Source organism: Mastigoproctus giganteus, chromosome 10 (genome assembly GCF_048544385.1).
Source record: "Mastigoproctus giganteus isolate SK-2022 chromosome 10, ASM4854438v1, whole genome shotgun sequence".
Taxonomy (NCBI): Eukaryota; Metazoa; Arthropoda; class Arachnida; order Uropygi; family Thelyphonidae; genus Mastigoproctus; species Mastigoproctus giganteus.
Genome location: NC_143584.1, coordinates 108,049,154 through 108,073,417, shown reverse-complemented (window position 1 = coordinate 108,073,417; position 24,264 = coordinate 108,049,154). Strand labels below are relative to the sequence as shown.

The window sequence follows — 24,264 nt, the reverse complement described above, 5'->3', positions numbered from 1 at the left end:
AGAATGGGCAAACAAGGAAGAATGTCTTATTGTGGGTGACTTTATTCTGCCACAGATTGATTGGAATAAGTGGGAGGGGAAACTCACCATGGGGAAAATTTTTTTTAAATAAACTAGAATCATTATTATTTGTACCAGCATGTTAGAGAAAGTACTAGATTTGAGAATATTCTTGACCTCATCATTACTAACGAATCAGATGACATCACATGGCTTAAAGTGCAGGAACCGTTGTCAAGAAGTGATCATGTAATCAGCAGATGGAAGATGAAGGAAGATATTGCAGTAGTTAAAGGTAAAGGCACAGGTTTTAAATTCAGTAGACTGATAGTTAAAGCACTATATGGCTTCTGTGAATTGGGCAGATTGCTGAGAATTGTCTAATAGATTTGAATTATGGAATACTTTTAAAGAAAAAATCACAGAAGCCACGAATGTATACATTCATGGCTTCCGTGATTTTTAAGAAAATTTTGCAGGAGGAGAATGCCAAAATGGATGACTGCAGAGCTGGCTGGTCAAATAGAGCAGAAAAAGATATAATGGTTACAGAGTGGTGAAAAGTATTGAAGCCTACAATAGGTTCAAATTGATTTGTAATATTTTCACAAATAAGGTTAGGGAGGCCAAGGGTGTGTATGAGAAAGCAGTGGATAAGAGGGCAAAAAATGGGGGTAAGTAATTATTCGTGTATGTGAATACAATGAAGAAGAAAGCTAATCAGATCGGACCCTTATGCACTGTGTGTGAGAAAATCTTACATAACCCAGCTGATGTTGCTGATGAACTGAATAGGTACTTTGCATCGGTTTTTACTGACGAAAGACCCTTCATGCCGAGACGAGGCCGAGACTTATGAAATTAGTAATTACAAATGATTGTTTAGTAGCAAAACTTTTGAGCATAAAGGCTACTAAGGCTCATGGTGTTGGGCATATACCCTATAGTTTTGAAGGAGTGTGAGGGAGTGTATTGAACCATTGAGGTTAGTTATGAGGGCATATTTGGACTCAAGAGAGATTCATTTTGGAAAAGTGCCAATATATCACCAATACATAAAAGTGGTTCAAAGAGTGAAGTTGGTAACTACAAACCATTAGTCTGATTTCAGTGGTAGGAAAAATCATAGAGGCAATGATTAAGAGTGCAATCGAGGAACATTTAGATAGATATGGCATTCTGAAGGACACACAACATGGCTTTGTTAAAGGAAAATCATTTTAATTAACTTATTAGGCTATTTTGACACAGTTACTCATGAGCTGTATTTTGAGAACAATTTCGACAGTTTATTTGGATTTTAGTAAAGCATTTGATTCAGTCCCTTATAAGAGGTTACTGTATAAGCTTAAATAGGTTGGGATTACCAGTAAGATTCTCAGTTGGGTTGCTGCAGGGTAGAAGGCAGAGTGTTGTGATTGTATATTCTTCAGATTGGTGTAATGTCAATAGTAGGGTCCCTCAAGCATCATTTCTTGGACCACCATTGTTTCTCATTTTCATAAATGACATCGACAAAGGGATATAAGGCTTGATGCCAAAATTTGCAGATGACATAAAGATTGGCAGAGTTGTTAATGGTCAGTGCTCAGCAACTCTACTTCAGGATGACTTGAACAGATTTCAAAAATGGTCAGAGAAATGGCAGCTATGTTTTTATGCTGCTAAATGCAAGGTTTTACGCTTGGGGAATAGCAACTGACAAATTAATTATACACTTGGTGGGGTTGAATTAAAAACAGAGGAGGAGGAAAGGGATTTGAGAGTTACAATACAGGCAGATAGGAAATTTTCTGAACAGTGTAAACAGGCACCCAGGAAAGCCCATGGTGTCCTGTTGATGATTTACTGAACGTTACTATGTAGAAATAGGGAGGTCATAGTCTCACTATATTAACACAATTGTAAGACCACATTTGGAATACTCTATCCAAGTATTGAGACCTCATCCGAAAAAAGACATTAAGCTTCTTGAAAGAGTCCAAAGCTGGGTAACTTGAACGTTGGGATCGGCAGAAGGATGACCATATGAGGAATGACTGATTATGTGGGCTATAGTACTTGGCAACCAGGTACCTCAGGTATTCTGATTAAGGTTTATCTCTGAAATTTTACAATTAAGGTTTATCTCTGAAATTCATTTTACTAATCTCTGAAAGAGATTAGTAAAATGAATGAAGGTGGAATTCTCACTTTTATTAAGAATTCCAGAACTCGGGGGTCATAAATTCAAATTACAGGGGTTAAGGTTTAGATTAGATTGTAGGAAGTTTTCTTTTAACCAGCAAGTCAGTGATTGCTGGAACAAGTTCCCTCGCAGGTAGTTAAGGCTAATAGTTTGTGAATAAATTCAAAGGTCAACTGGATAGTTACCTGTGTGAAGAGGGAAGCATATAATTTGTATTTTCTTATCTACTTGGGTTTTTTTTTTTTTTTGTTTTTTTTTGCAAATGCTACAAAAACCCGTGGCTTCCTTTCACTATCTGGTGAATACTATTACTTTAGTGACAAATGGGCCTGGAGTACTGGGGTCCATAGTTTAACAGATATTTATTTAAGGTATACCCAGTAAAATAAAATAAAATAAAATATTTCCAGAAGCTTTCGGAACTCGTGTCCCTTTCTCAACTGACAGAATTTTTAAATACATGTATTTAAAAATTCTGTCAGTTGAGAAAGGGACACGAGTTCCGAAAGCTTCTGGAAATATTTTATTTTATTTTATTTTACTGGGTATACCTTAAATAAATATCTGTTAAACTATTACTTTATCCTGCTCACAGCTAGTGCCAGCTGTTTGGATATATAAATATTTTGTATATTTCATTCATTTAGTTCACAGTAAATTATTTACATGAACATGGTGTATAAGTGTTTCTGTTATGCAATTTTCAGTTAGTTTTAACACCACATTACACCTTTCACACAACACCATTAGGTGTAAATATGAAAAGACAGGTCTTTTGTTATGTAAATTTTCTTTCTTGTTACATCAATAAAATTTTACATTACATTAAAACAGAAAGCATTATACTTATCCCACAAAAAAAGTGGCTCCCAACATTTGAGATCTGCATTATTCAGAAATGACATGTCTTTCCTTATTCAAACTTTTGTTTGCATTTTGTCAATAAAATATGGTCTCAAGTTCTGTGAATTTATGTACTTTTTTATAACTATCAGATATAACTTTGTATAGAAATACAACAATCATCAGTACTATATCTGCTGTAATTGATATTATGATCTCATTTTTGTTTAGAGCAGTGGTTCCCACCTTATGTGCCCTGGCACTTTGTGGTACTGTAAGATTGGGAAAAACTCCACTGAGTTCAGTGGCAGCCACTCTTTAGGTGCAATGTGAATGTAGCATCTCTTAAATCAAAGTGTGACTTGAGTGACAAAAGGATGGGAACCACTGGTTTAGAGTATTATATCATAGCAGTAGTCTATATGTAAAGTAATTATGTATATATATAGTTATAACCTTTTTTGAAAACTGTAAAGTAATTATGTATATATAGTTATAACCTTTTTTGAAACTAGGCATGGCAGTATCTTGGGACAAGTCAAGCAAAAAATGAACAAGAACCTGCAGCAATAGCAGCACTGAAAAGGTATAGTATTTTAATCAAATCTTTAAGAAATTTCTCCAAGGTCCATTTACCATGGACCTAATGTGGGTCAAACATATATCTGAAATGAACTAATAAATATTAATAATAATAATAATAAATCAGTGCTAATCATCAAATTAAGTTATTATTAATGATAAAAGTGTGTTAAATAATTTAGTTATAAATTAAATTCAGTAATTTATTTTTATCTTTGAAATTTTCTTTAGCTTCTGTTCAGTTTCATTAAAACAAAAAATACCATAAATTAGAAGAAATCTGATATTTCATGTAATATATATATTTTGTCTATAATTCATGCACATACTATATGGGGACCAGGTTCCACATATAGTATACTAAAAGGCACTGTACTAAGAACTAGTAAAAAAGGGCGAGATTTACGTTCCAAAAGCTAACAAAAATACGCATTTTTTTTTTTTTTTTTTTTAATAACTATTGGAAACTTAATTTTTATAGTAGTAATAACTTAATATTTTAACTTTATTTTTATAATAGTAGTAACTTACATAGTAATAATGGAGCCTTTATCTTATGGCTATTCCCAACCTCGTATTGTTTGGCATTACAAGAATACAAAATGCAATGACTTGCGAGATTTCTTTTCTTCTTTTCCTTGGTCGGATTACTGTTTCAAAACTTCTGATGTCATCGTTTGCTCAGATCGTGTCAGTGAAATTATTCTTGTAGAAATTATTATTATTATTATTATTATTATTATTATTATTAATAGCCATATGGTGCAAGGAAGCCCGAGGCTTATGCTGCACGAGGAAAAAAAAAAAAAAAAAAATCCCGAGTTACCCTAAGAGACAGAGTCAAAAGTAGAAGGAAATCACCAAGAAGGAGAAGAATGATGATATCCAGCTCAGGACCCTGGGTGTGCCAAGCCCATACTCACCAGATGTGAGCCCCCGGGGTTAAATGGAATCCTTTATTCCACACTCCACTTTAAAATCTCGTCCTTTATCTAAACCTTGGTTTTCCAATAAATGTGCTAAGGCTGTTCAAGAGAAGAATGTTGCATATCGTAATTGACTTGTTTCCAATTCTTCAGTTTCATTTTCTGACTACACCAAAGCACGCAACAATTGTAAAGCCATTATTAATCAGTCCAAACTAGATTTTGAACAGTCTATGAGTAGAAAACTTGCTTCTTGCCCTAATGGTAACCAAGCATTCTAGTCTCTTGCCAAAGCTATTGACCGTTACTTTTGCCCATCTCTGCTCCCATGTCTTTCAAAACCAGATTGTTATGTTGTCACTTCAGCCAAGGATAAAGCTGACCTGCTAGCACCTCATTTTTCTTCCAACCAAATATATTAATGACCTTGGTAAAACACCCCCCCCCCCCCACCATTCCCAACACGCTCCATTCAATGCCTCCTGTGGTCTTCCATCAAAAGGATGTCAGAAGAATTTTGACGAATCTTGATGCTAAGAAATTTCCAGCTCTTGATGGTATTTCTCCACTTGTTCTCAAAACCTGTGCTTCTGAACTTACTCCTGTTCTTTGCTGCCTTTTTTCACTTTCTTATTCCAAAGGTGTTTTTCCTTCTGCTTGGAAATTTGCTCATATCCAGCCAGTTCCTAAAAAGGGTGACAAATCCCTCCCATCCAATTATCGTCTTATTGCAATTACTTCTACTCTTTCTAAAGTAATGGAGAAATCAATAAACCGCCAACTTTTATACTACCTAGAAACCTTCAGTCTGATCAGCAATTGCCAGTATGGATTCTGTCAGTGTCGATCCACTGCTGATATTCTGGCTTATGTTACTCATTTATGGACAAATTCAATGGAAAAGTTCGGTGAAACACAATCAGTTGCTCTTGACTCTCAAAGAGTTTTGATCGTATTTTGCATAAAGGTCTTCTAAACAATCTTCCATCTTATGGTTTGCCAACTATTTTTTGTAATTGGTTATCCAGTTTTCTCTCTGATCGATCACTGAGGGTGATGGTAGATTGCTCTTTGTCTTCTAACTTCTCCACTAATGCTGGTGCCCCACAAGATTCAGTTCTTTCCCCCCCCCCACTCTTTTCCTCTTGTATATTAATGACCTTCTTCCATTGACTGGAAATCCTATCCATAGTTTTGCTAATGATAGCACATTGCATTCCACTTTCCATCTTGCCCTGCTTAATCAGCTTCAACTTCTTGAATATCCACTACCAATTCCTTAAATGCCAATCTCCCGGTAATTCTTCGGTGGGGCAAATATAACTTAGTTGATTTCAATCCTTCTAAAACTGTCTTGTCTTATATCTCGCAAAAAGGATTCTTCTGCTCCTATGCTTATCTCTGGTGACACTCCGATTTCTACGCAAAATGATCTCTCTCTTTTGGGGATTACCCTGACTTGTAATCTCTCTTGGCACAAGCACATTACAAAGATTGCTTCCTCTCTGCATCTAAAAAACTTGGTTTTCTCTTTTGCTCTTGGCATTACTTTTCTTTCAAATAGCTGGTCACTCTGTACAAATCGCAAATCCCCCCCCTACCATGGAATATTGTTCCCACATCTGGGGTGGTGCCCCCAAAACCTCTCTCAAGCTTCTAGATTCCATTCAGAAGAGGGCAGTTAAGTTAACTGATGACTCCTCTCTAACAGAGTCTCTCCACTCGCTATCTCATAGACGTACTGTTTCTGCTGCATGTATTTTCTACAGATACTTCCATGGGCAGTGTTTCTCTGAATTGGCTTCTATAATTCCTGCTCTCTCTTTGAAAACAGTCCAAACATGTGCCGCCATCATCCATTTACTGTCCAACTTCAAACGCATTGAACCAACTTTTCATCTTCCTCGTTTATTCATTCAACTGCCGTTTTCTGGAACAACCTTTCTTCATACGTATTTCTTGAAAATTAGTCTACAGAAGTCAAAAAATACCTTCTTTCTTCTTCTCAACCTCCAACCCAAGCACAGTATTGAGTACTATAGGTTCTGATACCTCTCGTTTTTTGGGGTTTTCATAAAAAAAAAAAGTCTTACCTTACAAACTGTGATACTTATACGTGAGATAATTCATTTAATTTTCTTCCTCTTCATTGCTCTAAGCACAATCTCTTCCGCAGTATCCAAATTTTGTGTACCTTCTGCACTCTTTGAAGTCACAATTATTTTTTATGGTCTCAAACAAGCACAAGTTCAATAGCAGAGAACCTAACCCAGGGATCTTCCAACAAAATATAGTGGACCCCCGCTTTAAATGATACGTGAAAATCAGAAGAATATTTTCCAGTTAGCAAAATAAAACTAAATTTATGCTTACATACATAGCTTAATTAATATGTACTGTAATATTACATACTAATTGATATTTCTGTTCACTGACTTTTTTTTTTTTTTTTTTTGTTGTAAAATTTAAAACAGTAAAAATGATAATCAATTAATAACAAAAGAACATGGCATACACAAGTTGCAGCAAACCTGGTACGGAGTAATGAGTTTCTAAAAATTTATTTGTATTTTGTATGATTGAATATTTCATGGAAGGGGAAACACATTTCACCATAATAACGTCAAAACCCACAGACTTTCATCTATCGGTACTATAGCAGATGCAACAAGATTGAGTTTACTACCTGTTTATAATTGATTACAATAACAGAAAAGACCAATAAACTAGAAACTGCAAATTGTTTTTATTGTTTTATGGTAGTGACCTCCAGAAATGTGCTTTAGAAAAATATCACTAAGGCGATAACAACTAGCGAGTCAACAGCAGGGATTCACAAAAAGGAATGGAAACATTGAAAATTACATCTACCATAATAGCAGGGTTTTTCCCAGCTCAAAAATACCATGTTATGCTATATTTCCTGCAATTCTAAAGCCATTTTAGAGCGAAACCTTGTTGTAGAAGTACCATGTTGTGCAAGGATTTTCGCAATTTATCAATCATGTTAGACCGAAACTGTGTTGTAGAAGCACCATATTATACGGGGGTTGCCTGTATACTGATTTTTCTGCACATAAATTTGAATGTGACTTAAATTCATTATACTTATATTTATTCTAAGTGAGAAACATTTGTTGCCATAACATCATTGAGCAGAAAGTATTGTGTAGTTGTTTATACCATTATTCAACAATTTGAGGAATCATATTTCGTGGATGAACTTATGAATTAATTCTGAAAATTGATCTGCAGTAGGTTCCAGTGATCCAAAAAATTCTCATTTTTATTTTTCCTTTAATTTTACTCAAACAAATTGACAAATTCAATTTCTTTGAGTAAAATTAAAGGAAAAATGAAACAAAGCTATCTAAATTTTTGTAAGGGAAAAAGCTATTTTTTTTTTCTTACAAAAATCAAAAATTTTCAGTTATTTAAACTTTTTTTTATTTAAATCTAAATATAAATTTTTGTAAGAAAAAGCTATCACATTATAGAATAAAATGATTATTCCAGTTATACAAAGCATTATGAATGAAGAGTAAATTTCATCCATGTCACTGGAATGTAATACCAATCACACCGATATGATGTATGAAAACACTGTAAAATTAAAAATTCATCATTATATAAATTATTACAAATAAAAATTTATGTAATAGTCAATTTAGACATTTTATTTATTTTATTTTTTTCAATAGAATTTTTATGTATCATGCAGTGGTTGTGTTATATTAGAGGTGGCCTGGATATTCTATCCATCCTACCTGGTTTTTCACGGACACATTAAGATGCATAGTAAATAGATGATTGTTTTAGCTCTGTTAACTGTATTTATTCAACTTGAAGAGTATGCCCAAGTCTATAATATAATGCAGACAATTGATTGCTTTTATGAGAATTGATTACTATAAGAACTTTGTTCTGAGTCACAATCTTTAGTTGGCAGAAAAAATACTTCAGTACTCTTAAGATGTCAATAGTTATTTGGTCTCTTTTAAATCATCTTGAGCATGTATATCATCCAAACTCTGAGATTATCTGTCAACAACTGGTTGACAGATAATCTAGGAGTTAGATGTTCAGTTTATGGATAATCAGTGATCTTTGTTATTATTATTTAATTTGTTACCAGATAAATGTTGTATGGCCTGTATAATATGCAGAAGAGATTATTTCAGTTACTATACATTTAAGAAAAATGGATTAATTTTAACTGCCTTGGCAAACAGTGTTGCTGAAAAATTTTGTATGCTTGGAGGTTAATGAGAATATAAGGAAATATTAAAGCATTGCTGATATTTAATGTTTTAAATGTTTATCCTTAACTCATCAAGTAGTTTACTGAATGTTATCTATAACATGGAAAACTAGATTGGCAAATGGAACCTCAGGAGACTTGAAGTGTTTAAGGCTTTCAATGGATTGAATAAACCAGATGCCAATGGAATCCTTGCTCTTCTTTGATTACACATAAGGAAGGTTGAATTGCAGAATAGATAATAATTGATTTGCACCTGGTTTTATTGAAGTGGGTAGTTGGAATAAATTTAAGAAAGAATTAGAGAAATTCTTCTAGGAGACGGACAGATTTTTTTTTTTTTTTTGCTAATACTGTAAAAGTTTGCTTCTTGCATAACTCTCACTACTGATACAAAATAAAATTAAATTAACTTTTAAAAATGCAAAAAATTACATGCAAATCAAAAAGGAAGAGTGTCTTCTGAATTAAATTGTTAAAAGGGTAAATTAATAATAGTGAAATTTTGGAATATAGAATTTTTCATGTCTTGGTTTTGGTAATGGGATAAAAGTACATAATAATCCAGATTAGCAGTGAATTTTCTACACCGGGGGAGTCACTTGCAGTGGATGTTCATAGTGGCAAACTTTTTTTTTTTTTTAATTTTAAATTTTGAAATGTGTAAAAATTAAATTCTTCTCCATGAATACTTTAAAATATTAATGTGTTCTTATTTTAACTTTACTCCCCAACACTAGAGTAAAATTGTCAAATATCAAATCAAAATTTTAAAAATAAGCATAAAAATTTTTTTAAATAAATTTCTTTGTTACTTTTGATGCAACAATACCCTCTTCCTCTAAACGGGTATTACTTGATTCAGTTGGAGGCTTGACATAGTGGAACTCATGTTTAGTCTCCAGAGCTAAGTTCTGGTCAACCCTTCCTCATCTCTTCCATCATGCAGTATGACTGATGACTTTTGAGGTTATGATGGACATCATGGCGAGATCCAATCTTCCTTACATTTCGAGGGTACAGTTCTAAAATGGTGTTTGCAGGCTGGTTGTTAGTTAGTACACTGGACCGAAACTATGCCATCTTTTTTCACTTTCTTATTCCAAAGGTGTTTTTCCTTCTGCTTGGAAATTTGCTCATATCCAGCCAGTTCTTAAAAAGGGTGACAAATACTTCCCATCCAGTTATCATCCCATTGCAATTACTTCTACTCTTTCTAAAGTAATGGAGAAATCAATTAACTGCCAACACTTAAACTACCTAGAAACCTTCCATCTGATCAACAACTTGTCTTCTAAACAAGCTTCCACCTTATGGTTTGCCAACTGTTTTTTGTAATTGGTTATCCAGTTTTCTCTTTGATTGCTCACTGAGGGTGATGGTAGATGGTTCTGTGTCTTCTAACTTTTCCACTAATGCTGGTGTCCCATAAGGTTCAGTTCTTTCCCCCACACTTTTCCTCTTGTATATTAATGACCTCTTCCATTGACTGGAAATCCTCTCCACAGTTTTGAGGATGATACCACATTGTAATCCACTTTCCATTTTGAGAAACCTTGCCCTGCTCAATCAGCTTCAACTTCTCGAATATCTGCTACAAATTCCTCGCAAAAAGGATTCTTCTGCTGCAATGCTTACCTTTGGTTAAAATTTCTAGGCAGGTTGATATATCTCTTTTACAGATTACCCTGACTTCTAATCTCTCTTGGCACAAGCACATTACAAATATTGCTTCCTCTGCATCTAAAAAACTTATTTCTCTTTTGCTCTTGGCTTTACTTTTCATCCAAACAGCTGTTCACTCTGTACAAATCACAAATCCACCCTACCATGGAATATTGTTCCCACATCTGGAGCGGTGCCCCCAAAACCTCTCTCAGGCTTCTAGATTCCATTCAGAAGAGGGGAGTTAGGTTAATTAATGACTCCTCTCTAACAGTCTCTCCACTCTGTCTCATAGATGTACTGTTTCTGCTGCATGTCTTTTCTACAGATACTTCCATGGGTACTGTTCTTCTGAATTGGCTTCTGTAATTCCCAATCTCTCTTTCAAAACAGTCCGAACACTTGCCGCTGCCAGCCAACATCCATTTTCTGTCCAACTTCAAACTCACAGAACCAACTTTTCATCTTCCTCATTTATTCATTCAACTGCCGTTTTCTGGAACAATCTTCCTTCATATGTATTTCCTGAAAATTGCAGTCTACAGAAGTTCAAGTCTAATGTCAGCAAATATGTCTTCTCAACCTCCAAGTCAAGCACGGTACTAAGTACTATAGGTGCTAATACCTCTTGTGTTCAGAGTTTTCATTAAAAAAAAATAAAAATTTCATCAAATTATGGATCTGAATTCCACAGAAATTCTTGTTTTCTAAGTTGGACAACTGAGATCATCAAGTGCAATCTGTTCTAATTTTCAAATTAGTTTTGTGCTACTATATTATAAACTGTCTATAATGAGTAAGAAGCAGATAAGAAAATAGCAGAAATAAGAAATAACATATTTTTTTAAGTGACCTCACTGAAAAGTTTAAAGACATATTTCTTCCAGTAATATATTAAATCTAATCTAAATGTATACATGTGTAGCACACCTTCCTGTAACTGCATTCTACAATTAATTTCATGAAATGCTGTGCACTCTTTGGTTGAACCTCTTTCATTGATCACTAATTTCACTATACCAATCACAGGACAAATAGTCCTACACTCGGTGTGCCATCTACACTATTACAAGTGATGAGATAATATTACTGGACAGAAATGATGAATCGGGGATTGCTTAATGGAAACAGCTTCGATCTCAGAATGAATATTAGTTTCTATAAAGATCCGTATTAGATATTTGAAATTACAAATATTTTAAGTGTAATCACAGCTTTTGATTTATAATACAGTATTGATATTTATATATATATATATGTATATGTTATGGTATGTGTTAAGTATAGTTGTAGTTTGAAAAATGTTATTTTATTTCACACAGATGTATTGAACTTCAGCCAAACAATTTAACTTCTTTGTTAACGTTGGCAGTAAGTTACACCAATGAGTCTTTGCAGTTACAAGCTTGTAATACACTAAAAGAATGGCTGAGACAAAATTCGAAATACTCGCATCTTGTTTCAGATGAAGCTGAGCCAGAAGAGCCAAAGCCATTATATGCAGCATCTTCAATACTTAGAAGGTAAGGCATTTATAACACTACTCCTTTTACGTAAAGATCATCACTGTTTTTGACTAAGACTGATTTTATCTAGGCTATGTTATATACAGAGTGGTCCACAGGTAATGAGATACTTTATATAAATATGTTGGTGAATGATGGACACACAAGAATATTGTTTTGATAAATCATTATAGGACACCATGGACTTTCCTGGCTGTTGGACACAGAAGAATATTGTTTTATAAATCATCAATAGGACATCATGAACTTTCCTGACTGCCTGTTTATACTGCTCAGAAAACTTCATATCTGCCCATATCATAACTCCCAGATCCTGTTCTTTCTATACCCTTTTTAATTCAACCCCACCAAGTGTAAGTTATTTTGGAGTTACTATTCCCAAAGTGTAAGATCTTGCATTTTATTGCAGTAAAATATAGCAGCCACTTTTCTGACCATTCTTGAAGCCTGCTGAAATCATCCTGAAGGAGCACTGCATGGAAATGGTCGGTAATAACTATCCCAATCTTTACATCTTTAAAATTTAATTTGACATAACACCTTTTTATACCTTTGATGACGTTTATGAAAATCAGAAAAACAGGAGTGGTCCAAGAACCAATTCTTGGGGGGAAAACTCCTGACATTATACCAATCTCAAGAGTATCCATTAATCACAATCCTCTGCCCTCTTCCCTGCAGCTATCTTGTGATCCATCTTAGAATCTTGCTGTGTTCCAGCTTATATAGTAACCTCTACAGAGTAACTTGCTAAAATCCAAATAAACTATGTTGAAATTGTTCTTTACATCCAGCTCACGAGTGACTGTGTCAAAATAGGTTATCCAGGTTAGTTAAACATGATGTTCCCTAAACAAAATCATGTTGTGTATCCTTCAGAATGCATTTCTATCTAAATGTATCTGGATTGCACTCTTAATCATTACCTCCAAGGTTTTCCCTATCTACTGCTGAAGTTAGGTTAACTGATCATGCTTGCCAACTTCACTCTTAGAACCATGTTTATGTATTGGCAATACATAAACACTTCACCAATCCAAAGGAATCTCTCCTGATTCCAGTGATGGCTTCATGATTAACTTCAATGGACAATGCATTTTCTGGCTACTTCCCTCAAAATTACTGGGTATATGCCATTCAAATCTGTCAGCCTTACTTGCCTTTAGGCTCAAAAATGTTTTCTAATAAACAGTCATCTCTAATTTCTTAATCACTAAATTCATATGTCTCAGCCTCTGTCACTGTGAAGGGTCTTTCATCTGTAAAGATTGATGGAAATTATCAATTCAGTTCATTAGCTGGCTTATCTAAGACTTTTCCACACACTGAGTACACAAAGTTCCATCTGATTCATTTTCTTCTTCTTATTCACTTACATGAAAAACTCCTTATACTCATTCTTTTCTCTTAACCATACTCAGCCTTGTCTGCCCTAATCTTTCCCATGGTGCTATTACAGATTAACTTGTAGCTTTTTATTTTTAGGCTTCAGTACTTTTCATTGTTCCCTAACTTTCCAGTGCCATCGTTTTCTGCTCTATTAGACTGGCCAGTTCCCTATTCATCCACCTTAGCTTCCTCTCATGCTCCTCACACTCAGCCTTGGCCTCCCTAACCTTCTGTAATACTATTACATGTGGACATGTAAGGGGGCAGCTCCTAGATGTCAGTTATACTCCACCTTGTATCTCTGTAAAGAACAGTACCACTGTAAAAGGGCAAGATACATGGAAAGTGCAGGTTTGTGCATATTATGGATGTTCTGTTGTTTTGTTGTTCTGGCCACTTGGCTACCCTGAAGCATCAGTCACCTGGAGAGATGATTCTGGGCACTTGTCCATACTACAGGTTGTTGTTGTTGTTGTTATTTGGTTTTTAGGAGCATTAGCAACTAAGGCCATATTGCTCCCCATACTACAGGAAGGCGTGCCAGTACCAATAGAGCTCAGATTGTCTCAATTCAAGATTCTGAGTCACCTGATGTCCCCAAAAGGTGGGCCAAATTCCTCTGGGGGGGGGATCCCATGGAGTATATTTAGAGAGAGAGAGAGAGAGAGAGAGAGAGAGAGAGAGAGAGAGAGAGAGCAATTTAGGCAGTGCCATACATAAAATAATCAATCTTTAGATGTTACTTAGCATTCAGCATTAGTAAAGGCACATGATGCAAGAAAGCAAGCTTATATAGCATCAGCCAAAAACTAAACCCTTCTCATTTTGCCCATCCACTCGCTCCAAATGTCTAGTTCTACCTTGAATATATTTAAACTATCAACTTCTGCAATGACAGATGGAAGTTTGTTCCAGCAATCAACCACCCGCTGGCTAAAGGCAAACTTCTGCACATCTATCCTACAACCGTCTTTCCTCAATTTGAATTTATGCCCTCTCAGGTGATTATTCTGAGCAAGAGGAAGAATCCCATCAGCATTGAGCATGATCAAACCATTCAAGGCTTTATACACCTCAATCAGATCACCTCGCAGGTGCCAAGTCTCCAGACACTGTAATTTGCAAAACTTAAGCTTTTCTTCGTAAGAGCAACACTTTGGTCCATTCACTAAACTTGTTGACCTTCTCTGTACTCGTTCCAACAGCTCTACATCCTTCTTAAAATGAGGCCTCCAGACCTGTATACAGTACTCAAAGTTTGGTCTGACCATTGTCTTATACAAGGGGATAATCACCTCCTTATCCCTGCTAGAAAAATTCCTATAAATCATTGACAACACACCATGAGCTACCCTTGAAGACCATCTGCACTGCTAAGAAAACTTCATATCTGCCTGCACAATTACCCCCAGGTCCTTTTCATTCTCTGCCACTGTCAGTTTAGTACCACACAGTTGATACGTTACTCTGGGGTTATTGCTTCCCATATGCAATACTTTACATTTGTCAATGTTAAACTTCAGTTGCCATCACTCTGCCCATCTGTTGACCTTTTCTAGATCCTTTTGCAGCAGTGTACTATCATTAGTGTCATAAAATAACCCTGCCGACCTTCGTATCGTCTGCAAACTTATGGTAATCAATGAACAGTGTCCATTGATTACCACTCTCTGTACTCTCCCACTCAAACATCCCTTTATCCATAGCAGCAATTTGCCTCCAATGCCACACTGCTCCAATTTGTGCAGAAGTCTTCCATGTGCAACAGTATCAAAAGCCTTTCTAACATTCAAATATATGATAGCAAAATTATTCTTTGCATCCAGTTCCTTTGTGATCACATCATAGTATCCACTCAAATAGGTCAGACAAAACTTCCCCTTAACAGGCGCCTCCGTAGCCAGGTGGGAAGGAGCAGCAGTGCGTAGCACACGCTTCTTCATTAGACCGGGGTTCGAGCCCATCACCACCAAATACTAAGGATGCGGAAAGGTTAGGGAATGACCACTGCACATCCCCGGAGCAATATGGCCTTAGTTGCTAATGCTCCTAAAAAAAAAAAATAATAATAATAACTTCCCCTTAAGAAACCCATGCTTTGTCCGAGCTATAACTGAAGTCTTGTCTAGATGATCCTGCAGTGCTTCTCTAACCAGTGCCTCCATTAATTCCTGCAGAACAGAAGTTAAGCTAATAGGTCTGTAATTACTTGTGTCGCCCTTTGATCCTCCTTTGTGAAATGGTGGGCCACATTTGCACATCTCCAGTCCATGGTACCTCCCCTGAGTATCCATGGACTGGACTAAACAAACTCCAGTAAACACAGTCATAATTATGGCTGTTTGTTTACTTACTTTGCTGCCTCCTTTAATATAACTGGATAGATCCCAATCATCCCAGGTTTCTTTCTTATGTTTATCTTCAAAATTTTCTCCTCCATTTTGCTCTCAGTTATTACAAAATCATCTAGCTCACTAGCCAGAGTTTAATTCACATCTGGCATTCCACCTCCCAGAATATAGATGTAGATGCAAAATACTCATTTAGTTTGTTAGCTACCTAAGCGTGATCATCAACAGTTGAACCATCGATATCAAGTGGACCAATCTGATTCATCCCCTTTCTTCTAGAGTTTACATAAGTAAAGAACTCTTTGCTGTTTTTCTTTACATCCTTTGCCAAGGATTTCTTGTAATCTGGCACCTCCGTAGCCAGGTGGGAAGGAGCAGCAGTGCGTAGCATACGCTTCTTGATTAGAGCGGGGTTTGAGTCCGTCACCACCAAATACGGAGGATGCGGAACAGTCAGGGAATGACCACCACATATCCCGGAGCAATATGGCCTTAGTTGCTAATGCTCCTAAAAAGCAAATAAACAAACCAACAAACATCTTGTAATCTGCCTTTGCCTGCCTAACCTCCTTTGCAATTTGGTTAAAGACCCGCTTATATCTATCATAGGCTTCCGTGTCACCTTTTAATTTATATGTATCCCATGCATTTTTCTTCTTTGCCACATGTCTCATTAGTTCATCTGACCTCCATTTAGGCCTAAACCTTGAACAATATATCATAGTTAGTATGAAAAGCCTAGTACCTTACAAGGTTAATTCTTTGAATGCTTCCTATTTTGAATTTGCTGTTGGTAACATCATCATTAGTTGGTCCCACTGTATAGAATTTAAATACAGTCTCAGACTACCATAGTCACCTTTATGAAAGGAAAAACCCTTCCCTTTACCCCTGATGGTAGTTACCTCTTTGAGTAAAGCACACTGTGATCACTGCCTCCTAGTGATTCCTTTATCTGCAGATTCTTGATGCATGAAGAATCACTACTGATAATCAGATCAAGAGTATTACTCCCTCTAGTTGTCTCCCATACATTCTGCTGTAGAAAGCAATCATCGAATAAAGCCACAAAAGCCTTGCTAGCGTGTGAGTGACCAACCCACAAATTCCAGTCAATATCTGGGAAATTAAAATCCCCCATTATAAGACACTGATTTTCTGGCCCACTCTATTTCTCTGTACAGTTGTTTATTATACTCATCAGAGACATTAGGTTACACACTGTAACACACTCTGCTTATGTCACACCAAACTAACTCGACACTGCACTGTTCAGCCATGTCGACTGGATGTACTTCCTTGGATTTTGTGTTTCTTAACTAATAACATAATTAGTTCCTATACTTTCTATCCTTCCTGTACACATTGTACTCCCGAAATTCCAGTTCTGCATTCCTTATATCTGTGTGACACCACATCTCTGATATCCCAACATATCTGCCTTTGACGTTTTGACCAACACCTCAAATTCATGAAATTTATTTACCAAACTCCTAGCATTGGTGTACACACAAGTATACATGCACCTGTTCCTATTGTTAGCTAACCTAACACAGCCCATGTATTTACTTGTTCCGCAATGACTCCCAACAGCCTCTGAAATCCCCTGCACCTTGTTTTCCAGGCTGCTGCTTATTCCAATAGAAGCAGTGCAAGAATCACTCTCACCTCTGCCAGTGGCTAGTATTAATCTATTAGTCCATATATCCCACCAAGCTAGCAGTTTTCCAACCCGCCTAACGCTGTCTCGATAGCATCAGCAAATATTGCACCCTTTCTATTTAAGTCTATCTCATCCCTGTAGAAGCAGTCTCTCCTGTTAACAAGCTCAGACCATGCTGAGAAAAATTCTACCCCTTGAGCCTTGCACAATCTCTCCAGGACCGAATTGATTGACAAAAGCTCTCATCATATACCCCCTCCTATCGTGTCTGGGTAGAATTGTAGATAATTTCAAATTCAACCCGAACTCACGGCTTTTACATTCTTCCAACTCTAAGTATCTGTGTTCTTGTAAACACTGCAGAAGCAAAATCCTGCAATTTTTTAAACTCCATACTGCTAGAAAGGCCTCCGTAGCCAAGTGGTCAGAAGTCCAGTAGCACACGCTCTTTGAGTAGACTGGGGTTCAAGCCCCTGATTGCTAAATATGGTAGATCTGCCAACCCGCACTGGACCAGTATGGCAGATTATGATCCATTTCCATCAACATGAATCACTGAGGAGGCTTTGATGCTACAGTGGATTGATAATGGCTGCAGTTTTTTTTTGCTAGAAAGGAGATATTCACCCAGAGAAAAGTCATTAATATAACGTTGTAGTTGCAAATGTAAGTCAGTATATATGGCATGCATAAAGCACGTGTTTGTAGTTTTCCTTTAGCACACACAAACGTAATTCTGTAACACTTAATTCCATCTGAAACAACTTCTTAATTAACTTCTTAATTAATTTCTTGATAGAAAACCACATTCAATTCACCTGATTTAACATATATGTCGAATCTGGAATATAATATCTTGTCACTACTCCAGTTGAAGAATTGCTCCACTTCATTTGCTAGATATTAATTAATTTCTTCCAACAACTTGTTTTCTCAACTTTTAGACTATTCTGTAATTCTAACTATTCCTAAATATGTAGTTGGAATTCATTTCTTAATTTGATAACAAAAGCCTTGAAATGTGAGAAACAAATCCAAGGCTATGGCCTCCAGCATGGATCTGGAGTGCAGATGTGGAAACAATTCTACAAGCATTATTAACAACCAGAAGCATATGTCTCTGTATCAATTATAGTTTATTTGTATGTTGAACAGTTCTTCCTACCCTGTGAAATCATGTCCCAGCTGAGCAGATTATCATAGGGAGGAATACTGCTTTGTAATATAACAAACGAGACTTTCTAGATCCCCAGTCTGAATGTGATAATCCGATTATTGCTTCTGAAAACCTTTTAACTTTTTCTCCCAAATATACCATATGAGGATAAAAACTCAATTTATTATCTACTAGAATTCCTAAATACTTGTTCTCTTTGACTAGTGGGCAACTGAATTGCATTGATATTAATTGGTGGATGATGTTTTGGATGCATCTGTGATTTAAACAACATTGTTTTTGTTTATATCGTGTTAATTATCAATTTATTGTTTAAAGACTATAAAGATAAATCTAACAAAACATGGTTAGCAGTTAACTCCAGTGCTGTTCAAGATACTCTATAACAATTAATCTAAGATCATCTGCAAAAGCGATAGTTTTGCATTTTTCAAATTCTTGTTCTATCCACTCATGTAAGGCCATATTAGCATTAGTAGAGGCATATGATGCAAGAAAGCAAGCTTATGCAACATCAGCAAAAAAAAAAAAAAAAAAAACCACTCCCATTTCACCCCTCTGTTCATTTGAAATACCTGTCCAGCTGAGCCTTAAATTTATTTAGGCTATTAACTTCCACAACAAGGGATGGAAGTCTGTTCTACCAAACAACTACCCGCTGGCTAAAGGCAAATTTCCGCACATCTATCCTACATCTGTCTTTCCTCAATTTGAATTTATGTCCCCTCAGGTGATTATTCTGAGCAAGAGGAGGAATCCCATTGGCATTGAGCATGCTCAAACCATTCAAGGCTTTATACACCTCTATCAGATCACCTCGCCGGTGCCTAGTCTCCAGACACTGTAATTTGCAAAACTTAAGCCTTTCTTCGTAAGAGCACCCCTTTGTTCCATTCACTAATCTTGTTGCCCTTCTCTGTACTCGTTCCAGCATCTCTACATCCTTCTTGAAATGAGGCCTCCAGACCTGTATACAGTACTCAAGGTGTGGCCTGACCATTGCCTTATACAAGGGAATAATCCCCTGCTAGAAAAATTCCTGTATATCATTGACAAGACACCATGAGCTACTCTTGCAGCCCATCTGGACTGCTCAGAGAACTTTATATCTGCCTGCACAATTACCCCCAGGTCCTTTTCATTCTCTACCACTGTCAGTGTAGTACCACAGAGTTGATACATTGCTCTGGGGTTACTGTTTCCCATATGTAGTACTTTACATTTGTCAATGTTAAGCTTCATTTGCCACCTCTCAGCCCATCTGCTCAACCTTTCCAGATCTTGTTGCAGCAGCACATCAGTAGTGTCCTTATCAACCCTGCCAACCACATCAGGGGTCCCAATTCAGACCTCTGTGGATACCCCCCTCATTTACCTGCTTTCTAAGCATATAGTGATGTGATTTTATTATAATAAACCTCTCAGAAAAAGAGCTTCTGCATAGGTGATATAATTGTATTGCCTATACCAGTGTTTCTCAACGTTTCTTTAATTATCACTCCCTAAAGGGCTTTTTTAGACAATTTTTTTTCCTAATTGCCCCCATGAAATTTGAACAAGAAAATATTTTATACTTACTCTTTTTATTCAATGGAATCCCTGAGCCTGATGCTTCTTAGCTAAAAGTTCAATGTTCAGTACGATGTTAGTAAGTTTAATTCTAATGTCTCCTGTTGAACTTATATCAATTCTGATTCTTTCCTTTGTTAATATTTTATTTACTGAACTAAAACCATTTTCAACCATATAAGACATTGGAAAACAAAGTAGTACTTTGGCCATTTCAGATAAAGAAGTTTAGTTGTTTCTGATTTCCTCAACTCAGTCATTCCACTTTTTTTGAATTTATATTTGCATTCTTCGTTACATTTTAATTCAATGAGTTCTTGAATTTCTTCAATAGCAGATCTGGCATCGCATCCAATTGGATCTAACATCCATGGCATCACTTCAAAAGAAAATAAATCTGAAAATCTATTTTTAATTTCCCCTTTTAAAGAACACAAATGATCTGAATAATTCTTAAGATCATTCTCGGTGAGAGATTCATTGATTTAGTCTAAATCTTGCAAAACATGAAATTGTTTTCTTGTTAAATTGCATTCAAATATTTCCAGTTTTTCAGTGAGGGCTTTTAATACTCATTTGCAGTCTATCACCGTGATTAATTTCCTTGAAGATGAAGTGATTCTTCATTAAGTTTTCAAAAAATCCGAGCCATATAGTATATGTTGTTTTTGTGTTTGCTGATCTCCTTTGCTAAATCTGTGTTTCCTTTGCTTTCTAAAAAAACAAATTATCGGATCAAAAAGGTTTATAAATCTTGTTAGACTGTGTCCTTTAGAAAGCCATCTGACTTCTGTATGTAAAAGAAGCCTCACGTACTGTTCTTCATTATCAACACAAAATTTTCTGAAAAGGCAATCATATTTGCTATGTGACTTTATTTTATTGATGGTTTTAATAACTCTACTGAGAGATTGATAAAGAACTGGACTAATATTTTTTGCAACCAGATGATGTTGGCACAATGCAGTGTATTGCAAGAACTTCAGGACACACTTCCTTTAGGTGGGCTATAAAACCTTTGTCTTCCACCATGGAGGTAACACAATCAGTGATACAGGATACTAAATTTTCCAATAGTACTTGTTTTTCATCCAACCATGTTTTTACAGCAGCAAAAATGGATGCTCCAGTAGAGTCAGTTTCTATAGATTTTACAACCATCTCTTCTTGCAATTTACAATTATCGAAATAATGAACGTATGCCATTAAAAGAGTCTTATTGTCAGTAATTGTGGATTCAACAATCTGAATAGAAAAATTTCCATGCCTCATATATTTACCAATGAAACAAAAGAATAAATAATTAAACCATGCGTACCATACCGCCACCAAGGTCGCAGCTGTCGGAAAAGTGCAAATGCCAAGGATTGCGGAGGCATTTCCTCTGAAAGCACTTAGGCATTTAATGCCTATGAAAAACAAAGGTAGTTGAATTAAATCACCCCCACTATCTTCCTTTTATCAAAATTTCTCACTTACTCCTAAAATAATATACCTATATGTTAAAAATTAGTTGCCTCAGGGAAAAAGAAAACCGATGCGAGAAATTAAATATTAAAGAGTAAGATATCATCAGGTAGGACTGAACTTTGGAGAGCCACAAACCATTGCATGTAAGTAAACATAATGCCTCCAATTAGATTGAGATTCCTCTGGATGCCTGTAAAGGGAATTGTATGCCTGTAAAATTTTGTGAATAAAGAATTTTATTATTATTATTGTAATATCTATGACTTTTCTGTCCCCCCCCCCCAAAAAAAAAACAAATTTTTGCCCCTTAAGGGTAATATTGCCCCCATTGAGAATTCCAGAAAACTGTCTTATACAGTTTTCTCTTCTAAGGCGATCTATGATCCTCTCTCATTGTAGTCAGACAAAAACCCTTTTTGTCTTCAGAAATAGCCAATTCCTACTTTATCATTGAATCCTTTATGTGGGAAACAAAATACACAAGGGCATCCTCACAAGATCATCCAGCTATCAATCCATACTGTCCGAAGAAATCATTTTTTCTCACTAGAAGAGAAGTAGTACATAGCACCAGTGCTGTACATAGGCGTGGGTGAATTGGACGGCTGCCCAGGACCTGGGAATGTAGGGGGCCTGAATTCCGAATATATTTTAATTTTTTTAAATATAAAAAAATGGTTGTTTCTTAACATAATACTTTCATTGTACAAAAAAAAAATTAATATTGGCTTATTTATTTATATATATATATATATATATATATATATATATATATTTTTTTTTTTTTTTTATGTAAACCCCAAACATGAGAGGTATTAGAACCTATGGTACTTAGTACCATGCTTGTGTTGGAGGTTGAGAAGATGAAAGAAGATATTTGTTGACATTGGACTTGAACTTCTGTAGACTGCAATTTTCAGGAAATACGTATGAAGGAAGGTTGTTCCAGAAAACGGCAGTTGAATGAATAAACGAGGAAGATGAAAAGTTGGTTCTGTGAGTCTGAAGTTGGACAGTAAATGGATGTTGGCAGGTGGCTGCACATGTTCAAACTGTTTTGAAAGAGAGAGTGGGAATTATAGAAGCCAATTCAGAAGAACAGTGCCCATGGAAGTATCTGTAGAAGAGGCATACAGCAGAAACAGTACGTCTATGAAACAGCAAGTGGACAGACTCTGTTAGAGATGAATCATTAATTAACCTAACTGCCCTCTTCTGAATGGAATCAAGAAGCCTGAGAGAGGTTTTGGGGGCACCACCCCAGATGTGGGAACAATATTCCATGGTAGGGCGGATTTGCGATTTATACAGAGTGAGCAGCTGTTTGGAAGAAAAGTAATGCCGAGAGCGAAAGAGAAAACCAAGTTTTTTAGATGCAGAGGAAGCAATATTTGTATTGTGCTTGTGCCAAGAGAGATTAGAAGTCAGGGTATTTGTAATCCCCAAAAGAGATATATCATTTTGCCTAGAAATTGGAGTGTCACCAAAGATAAGCATAGGAGCAGAAGAATTCTTTTTGCGAGATATTAAGAGAAGACTGAGTTTTAGATGGTTGAAATCAACTAAGTTGTCTTTGCCCCACTGGAGAATTACTTGAAGATCGGCATTTAAGGAATTGGTAGCAGATTTTTGAGAAGTTGAAGCTGATTGAGCAGGGCAAGGTTTCTCAAAATGGAAAGTGGAATGCAATGTGCCATCATCGGCAAAACTATGGATAGAATTTCCAGTCAATGGAAGAAGGTCATTAATATACAAGAGAAAAAGAGTGGGGGAAAGAACTGAACCTTGGGGGACACCGACATTAGTTGAGAAGTTAGAAGACAGAGAGCCATCTACCATCACCCTCAGAGAAAAAACTGGATAACCAATTACAAAAAACAGTTGGGAAACCATAAGATGGAAGCTTGTTTAGAAGATCTTTATGCCAGACACGATCGAAAGCCTTTGAGATGTCAAGAGCAACTACTTGTGTTTCACCGAACCTTTCCATTGAATTAGTCCACAAATGGGTAACATAAGCCAGAATATCACCAGTGGATCGACACTGATGGAATCCATACTGGCGATCATTGATCAGATGGAAGGTTTCTAGGTATTTTAAGAGTTGGTGGTTAATTGATTTGTCCATTACTTTAGAACGAGTAGAAGTAATTGCAATGGGACGATAATTGGATGGGAGGGATTTGTCACCCTTTTTGTGAATTGGCTGGATATGAGCAAGTTTCCAAGCAGAAGGAAAAACACCTTTGGAATAAGAAAATGAAAAAAGGTGACATAGAACAGGAGTAATTTCAGGAGCACAGGTTTTGAGAACAAGTGGAGAAATATCATCGGGACCTGGAGCTTTCTTAGTATCAAAATTCGTCAAAATCCTTCTGACATTCTTTTGATGGAAGACCACAGGAGGCATTGAATGGAGCGTGTTAGAGGAATGGTGGGAGGTGTTTTACCGAGATCATCAATACATGAGTTGGAAGAAAAATGGGATGCTAGCAGTCACCTTGGATGAAGTGACAACAGAACCGTCTGGTTTGGACAGAGGTGGGAGCAGAGATGGGCAAAAGTTGCGGCCAATAGCTTTGGCAAGATACCAGAATGCTCAGCTACTATTAGGGTAAGAAGCAAGTTTTCTACTCTTGTCTGTTCAAACTCTA

At 36.2% G+C, this 24,264-nt stretch overlaps 1 protein-coding gene across 4 annotated transcripts in view; it reads left to right on the top strand.

The window, feature by feature from the left end:
* The window catches only part of Pex5 (peroxisomal biogenesis factor 5), a 321,598-nt gene that overhangs the window by 206,343 nt on the left and 90,991 nt on the right, over positions 1-24,264 (top strand). For all 4 annotated transcript variants that reach the window (XM_090383596.1, XM_090383595.1, XM_090383597.1 and 1 more), the window contains exons 12-13: positions 3,547-3,617; positions 11,788-11,988. In XM_090383596.1, coding sequence (XP_090239722.1) covers positions 3,547-3,617; positions 11,788-11,988 — 272 coding nt within the window. The remainder of the gene's footprint in view (positions 1-3,546; positions 3,618-11,787; positions 11,989-24,264) is intronic.